The sequence below is a fragment of the Saccostrea echinata genome, unplaced genomic scaffold, assembly GCF_033153115.1.
Source record: "Saccostrea echinata isolate AGI-Se365-2 ecotype Australia unplaced genomic scaffold, CSIRO_AGI_Sech_v1 ptg000001l, whole genome shotgun sequence".
Lineage (NCBI taxonomy): Eukaryota > Metazoa > Mollusca > Bivalvia > Ostreida > Ostreidae > Saccostrea > Saccostrea echinata.
The window spans coordinates 46,968,363-46,975,927 of record NW_026889750.1 but is presented as its reverse complement, the minus strand read 5'-3'; the positions used below and the strand labels follow the sequence as shown (position 1 = coordinate 46,975,927).

At 35.3% G+C, this 7,565-nt stretch overlaps 1 protein-coding gene across 1 annotated transcript; it reads right to left on the bottom strand.

The window, feature by feature from the left end:
* Positions 1 to 815: 815 nt before the first annotated feature.
* Positions 816 to 7,170, bottom strand: LOC133180234 (peptidoglycan-recognition protein SC2-like). The gene is made up of 3 exons (XM_061314783.1): positions 7,065 to 7,170; positions 1,589 to 1,786; positions 816 to 1,194 (listed from the first exon to the last, which is right to left on the bottom strand). Exons 1-3 carry the CDS (start codon positions 7,108 to 7,110, stop codon positions 836 to 838), a joined length of 603 nt encoding a protein of 200 aa, XP_061170767.1. The 5' UTR covers positions 7,111 to 7,170; the 3' UTR covers positions 816 to 835.
* Positions 7,171 to 7,565: the final 395 nt, after the last annotated feature.

The window sequence follows — 7,565 nt, the reverse complement described above, 5'->3', positions numbered from 1 at the left end:
AATATGCTAAACATTCTAGATTCTGACGTCATTTTTGGAGTTACTACGTCATATGACAAATGACGTTCAAATAAATGCAAATTTTCTAGCTCTTTTTATTGGTGTAAAACTTATTAACTTTAGTAAAATGGTTAATATTTTAGCAAGCAATTCTCAGAACTTTTCAAATGACCCTCGTATGACTAATTAAAACCTTGCTTTTCTTTCTATTTCTATGTAAAATTTGACACCCTCACCCCTACTTGGTCCTACTTCATCGTCGTGAACTGTGAATTGAATGATTTAGAATTTACACTAAGTTGTTAGCTGGTTTTGTCTGGCTCTGTGGTTTTTGGGAAAAGAATTAGTTTCATTTACTTTACTATTGTTGCCCTTTCCTTGTTATCCCCACTTCCAAAAGATTAAGACCCTATATTCGGAAAATTTTGAATTTACGCAAGAATTTCATTGCCAAGCTTAGATGCAATTTGTCAATGAGAGGATGCTACTGGAGGAGTGGTTTTGGAAAAAAGACATTAAAAATGTGTATTTTACAGACAGACAGTTAAACGACAGACAGCCATTGTCGGATACCTATGAGTAAAAGACGAGGTCACCCGTGGGTACCCGACGATGCCAGACAGCAGGTGATCAGAAAAGTTTAATTAAACTACTGATTCATACGAAGTATTTTGTTTGTTTTTCGACTTTTCAGCATATCTCTAAATGTTTTTTCTCTCGATCCCTTTTTTGTTCTTATTTTCGATAGTTGCAATTTTTCAATTTATTTTCTAATTTAACTTTGTACATAAAAGTTGATACTTCAAACTATTTCCAATTCTTTATTAGTGTTGCTTTACAAATGATGTGGGGTTTTTGTTGGTCGTACGGGTTTTCCAGAGTCGTAATGTGACCACGTTTTGATGACTTCATAAAAGCTGTTTCCTGGACAGTTAGTATGGGCCACATCTCTGTGTGCATAAATTTTGTAGTCTGGTGTCAGTTTATTGTTGTGGACTAGACACGCCAGTAGGTTCTGAAGAGCGGTAATGGCGGCTGCGTTTGGGGGTACCAGTTGGAAATTCCCCATGACGGCTATCCCCTGACTGACAATGCCCCATGAAGGCATATGTCCCCCCACAGTGTTCCAACCTCTCCCTTCATACACGTTGCCATCCTCTCCGATTATAAAGTTGTACATGATATCAGAGTGGCCTGAAAAAGTAAAGAGGCTTAGATGAAGAGCTAAATTTATATAAAATCTACTGCATTGTGTCAAATAAAATATATGCACGTAGTTACAAGATGCAAAAGGTTCCTACTAAAGACAATTATTAATGTACCAGTATTTTGGGTTTTCTTTTAATCAGACGGTTATTAGTTTACAGAGTATTAATTGGTTGATATAACTTGGATCACGAGTGTTGGCTGTCTTGAAATGCATAACAAATTGAATTATAATGTTGTATCTCTAATTTGTGTTTATACTACATGCATTGTATGGTAGTTTTAGATTTTAAAAATGTTTATTCTTTAGTTATCCTTGATTATTTGCATTTGATCTAAATGTACGCGCATTGTATGATAAAGATTTTAATGCTTTATTTACTTTGGTTATCCATGTGAAAACTCTGCATGTCCTTTAATTCTGCGATACAGGCCGCCTTGCTGGTACAATGGTCACGGTCTGTATGGTGGATCAAAGCTACGGTTACGGGAGTGTTCATGTGGTCATGATCATTGGGCGCCCGTGCTCCCCATTCATCACGTGAAATGATACTCACGTTACATGGCGCACTGAAAGCTGCTGTAAATATACGTGCAATTCATTGGAGATTAAATCAAGGAAATAAATTAACTTTGCAGGTTACTATTATTCCTTTGTCCTTTTTCTTTCATATGCTTTTCACCACTGGGGCTAGGTTGTCAGGAATTTTTGCAATATATCCAGTTTTTTTTTTTTTGTTCATTAAAAAAAGTAAAGGGTCTAGACTTACAATCTTGGATTTTGAAAGGGACTTCTGCTCTCGTTTGATCTGATGATCTGCACCTGTCAACTCGACGTGATACGGCTCTTTGGATCAAGTTACTGTTATAATAATATATATCTGTTCTCTCTTTATTTTCCATGAAATATGGAGATAACGAACAGCAATCAAGCTCAAAAGGCCCATTGGTCCCCGTGTTGCACAGTGGTTAGAGCGTCTGCTCTGGAGTCGCCAGGTACGGAGCTGATCTTTACGTCGCGGGTTCTAATCCACTGAGGTACGTGGAGACCTACCGGTCCTTCGGATGAGCCCCCGTGTTATAGTAGGTATTGACACGGAAAAGATCCTTCACTGCTCAATGGCCCTGAGTGCCGAGTATAGGTATAAATTTGCAGCCCTCCACTAGCAAGTGGTGGCGTCTACATATAAGTGAAAAATTCTCGAGAGGGACTTTAAACAACAAACAAACAAACAAAAGTCCAATCGAGAGCAGAGCAATCATGGACCTGTTAAAGCATAAGGAGTAAAGAAATTAAAGAGGCTTGGTAGAATATTTACTGGAACCCGCAATGTATCTTTGTTTGTATTGTTTCAATGGACTTTCGAGCTTGATTACTGTTCGTTATCTCGATAATCCATTTGTACGGATTTTTATGTAGTTTAGGAATCCAGTCTAAGTATTGTAATTCAAATTCAATTTGATTGTAGGAATATTAAAAATATTTAAAAGTGATATATGATTTTGAAGACTTCCTCCTTAGAAAGGGAGCTGTGGGTAGATTGGATTACCACTTGCAGAAATAAATTCTAGCTCCTCTAAAATACAATTAAAATAATGAGCCTTACAAACAAAGACAATGTTGTTACACGCTTTGTCAGCTGGGACCAGTACATATTGATCGTATTATCTATCTTATTCTTTTATTATTAAAGTCAGAAGGATAGATGGTTTTCACATTGCACCTAAATCGCTTAATGCGAGATTTCAACATCCATCTGATAAATGAAATTTATTCCGACAAAGTGTCAAGGTCTTTTTCATATTTGGACCAATGCCTGGCGTGATCATCTACAGAATTCATTATATTTATGAAATTATGTCGCCAGTTGAAAGATCGGGCCTCCCTAAATTTTTGCCTAAAAATAAATGATTTAATGTGATTTAATGTCCTCAATATTAACTATATTTACGTCACCAGTAATGACTTGTCCAGCAGGACTATAATTGTAGAGTCAAGAAGACCATGAAAACATAGAGGGATTATGTTTAAGATGTTCGATATCTAGGCACCGTAGAGGGTTTTATTTTTTGTAATTAAAAAGTTTGGCAACAATAGTCGATAAATATTAGTAAGAAATACAAGATGTGGACTTCAACTTGATATATGGTGGAATATGAGACTGGACCCTTTTGTGTTTAAGAGTATTACTAATATTTATTGCGTCGATTCCTTTGTTGGCAAATTGAAGTTTAATGAATATACGGGTCGCCTGTGCAGTATTTTCTTCCGTAAAACATTGCGATTTAAAAAGCCTAGCTATGACTTGCAATATCCATAATAGCCGGTCCGAGTCTGTATTATTGTGTAGGTTTATAGTTGTAGGGTGAAGAAGAACATGAACACGTTGGAGGATTATGGTTCAGATGTTCGAATGTAGACACTTTAGATTTTTTTTGTAATTGTTTGGAAGCAATAGTCGATGTATATTTGTAAGAAATACAAGGTGTGGTACAATACAAGGTATTTCAGTTTGAAATAGCGGAATAAAGACTGGACCCTTTTGTGACCACGAATACATGTATTACTTACATTAACTGCGTCAAGGAACAAACGGGTTGAGTGAGCAGTATTTTCTTCCGTAAAATCTGCCCGTTTATAAAGCCTATGATTTGCAATATCAATATTCACATATCCGAGCCTGTATTCTGGTGTTCAAGATTCCAAATTTGACTTTCCTTGACTTTTTCAAATAGATTTATGAAAACTTTCAAAAGGACAGAGTAAAGTTTATTGCGAATGTGATGAAGACCTAACTGTGTATTTACATAAGGTATTAGTGAATCAAAAGAGATATCATGTATAATAGGTTTATTGTAAGACTAAATGTCCACGAGTAAGCTTACGTCTGGAAAGGTCGTGCCTAGTTTTCCAATCCAGTATTCTTCTCGTTGTCTACGGAAAGGTGTGAATCAAAAGAGATATCATGTATAATAGGTTTATTGTAAGACTAATGTCCACGAGTAAGCTTACGTCCGGAAAGGTCGTGCCTAGTTTTCCAATCCAGTATTCTTCTCGTTGTCTACAGAAAGGTGTGAATCAAAAGAGATATCATGTATAATAGGTTTATTGTAAGACTAATGTCAACGAGTAAGCTTACGTCCGGAAAGGTCGTGCCTAGTTTTCCAATCCAGTATTCTTCTCGTTGTCTACAGAAAGGTGTGAATCAAAAGAGATATCATGTATAATAGGTTTATTGTAAGACTAATGTCAACGAGTAAGCTTACGTCCGGAAAGGTCGTGCCTAGTTTTCCAATCCAGTATTCTTCTCGTTGTCTACAGAAAGGTGTGAATCAAAAGAGATATCATGTATAATAGGTTTATTGTAAGACTAAATGTTCACGAGTAAGCTTACGTCTGGAAAGGTCGTGCCTAGTTTTCCAATCCAGCATTCTTCTCGTTGTCTACGGAAAGGTGTACTCAATAATGGGCTATTAGTATGATGGTAAATCTTTTCTAGAATTCTAACTTTCATTGACAAAAAAAGATGATTAGGTTAATAAACATGCTTGTAGAAAAGCTACATGTATTGGTCCCCGTTGTTAATTTGAAATCTATGTCCCGATATTCTTTTATTTAGTAAGCCCTTGGTTTCCTCAACATTGATAAGTCCACAAAGGGTACATTCTATTCCGTAGACAACATTAAAAGATTTGCAGTTCAGTTTTTCGCAAGTTTTTGTATAGAGGCACTGTCCAGTAAAATTACTAGTAAAAAGACAGCTTGTAATCAAAACATCGCAGGTTTTACAGATTATGACAGAACATTAGGAAATAGAAGACATGGGATCGGAAAAAGAATCTATATCAAATATATATCCAGTAGAAACTTTACATTCCTTCAATTTTTATATATGCTGGTTTTATAGAAAAACGGGGGATCTGAAGACTACATATATGACATATGTTTAATATCCCTGAGGATTATCTGAAGGGCACCGATTAATTTCGTTGAGTCTGTGTCCCTTAAAAACTCAAAAGAGTGACGCCTTTTTATACTGGGCGATGCTTCTGCCAGTATCATACTAGTATTGTTATACTGTGTACTACTCATGAATTAATAAGTACAAGTATCCTCGGGAAGAGGTTGTCCTCCAGCAGAGATACATATTCGGTGGTTAAAATGAAATATGGCGATAACGAACAGTAATTCAGCTAAAAGGTCAATTGAAATAATACAAATCTGGAGTAGAGCAATCACAGACCTCTAAAAGCATCAGAGGTGGCTCTGGGGTCATAAAACTTAAATGAGCTCACTTTTGATATCAGTCTAACTTTTCCACTAATAAAATTCCTTTTGTAGAAGAGAGACTGAGATCAAAAGTGAGCTCATCTAAGTTTTATGAGCCAGGTGCCATGGAATAGTAAGCATTTGTAGCAACCGCTAATGATAAAACGCCGCTTAATGAAAGAAATATTATTAAGCGTTGCATTGCAACGCTTAATGTCATGAATTATTGCATTAATAGTTGACATTCTCAACCGCTAATGCTAAATCGCCGCTTAATGAAAAAATTATATCATTAACGACGACGGACCTAATTCATTTCTGCAATAGATTTTTTATTCAAATTTTAATATGAGGTAAAGTGACTTTTGGTGAGTTAAAATCAATAAAAAAAATCATATGGTCATCGATGTACATTTTTAATGGGGAGCGTTTCAAAAGATGGCGATGTAAATCGATAATTACTATAAGAAGTAATGGGAAATTGCCAGTTTAGGGTAAAAGAGTGATCATCGAAAAAAATTCTGCGATAGAATTTTTATTCATATTAAAGGACAATGTTAACAAGACAATTTACCAGCAAATTATGCCCCCTGAAAAATAAAGGGTCATCGGGTTAGATTTTTCAGGGGGCATATCAAACTTAGATGTAGGGCACATTTTGGGGGAAATTTTCAATGAAAATACCTTGGCCAAATAAATCATTTATTCATAAAATTAACAAATGAATATAAATCGAAATATTTACAATATTTTTTAATTGAAAGGAAACGTTTGAATATCTTTAAAAGAATTAAAAATGTATATTTTTTATCTTCTGCAATACATAATTAAGTCAATTTGATTCAAGGCACATGCGTAGTTTTCTGCGCAGTGGCGCAAAATTTCGAATTAGGTCCGTCGTCCTTAAACGGTTGAGAATGTCAACTATTAATGCAATAATTTATGACATTAAGCGTTGCAATGCAACGCTTAATGATACTTCTGTCATAAAGCGGCGTTTTATCATTAGCAGTTGCTACAAGATCCCATGTTGAGTAGAAACACCTGCCGTGTGCTCATTGTCATGATCGGTCAAACGGAAAAATACCTAGACAATCCCTCCCAAAATCCAAATGGAGAGTTTTGTCTCTCCATTTTTTATGTTCCTAGAAATAAGATATCATTAAGAATGCTACTACCAGCTTTCAGCGGTTTGATCAGCATGTCCAAACAAAAATACAAGAAAAGTCAACACACTAAATACACCATCCTGAAACCGAGTTCCTGTGTTTTTGTCTGAAAATCCAGATATTGTCGATTTTTGTCATTCAAAGAAAAATAAATTTTATTTGGGGATTTCATTGAGGGTGAGATTTTCTTATGAAAATTGTACATAATACACAATAAAAACTTCAAAAATTCACAGTTCAATTTTTCTATGTAGCAAAATTATCGAGTTTCTTATTTAAAGTAAGCTCAAAGCAATGATTAACAAATATTTCATAGACTAAAGAAAATATGCATCAGGTTGATTAATGTTTTGTGATTTTTTTTTAAATTATATATACTAGTATATCTGTTATTCAATTTAGAACAATATTTGACTTACTTTCATACTGCACTAAGGTGCACAGAAATATAGATAAAAAGAACATCTCTCCTTTCGCACCACGTTGCAGTATATATAGATTGGCGACCTTAAAGGTATTAGATAAGACGTGCACTGGTTTTAAGATGTCATAACATGTTATGCACCTTGAACCCAGATTGATAAGACTTTTCTATTGTGTCGCTCTATCGTGTGGATTTTTATGCCCCCGTATCGAATATTCGGGGGTATATAGTTTTTAGCCCTGTCTGTTTGTCGGTTGTCCACAAAACTTTACATTGCTCATAACTATTGATTGGTTGGAGCTTTGGATTTCATATTTCACATGTGTATTCCTTGTGACAAGACCTTTCTTTGGGTACCATCATTTGACCTTTTGACTTTGACCTTGGAGTTCGACCCAGTTTTACAAAAAATATCCAACTTTAACCTTGGCCATAACTTTGGTACAATTGAAGCTAGGACTTTCATACTTCACTTGTGTAATTCCTGTGACAAGAC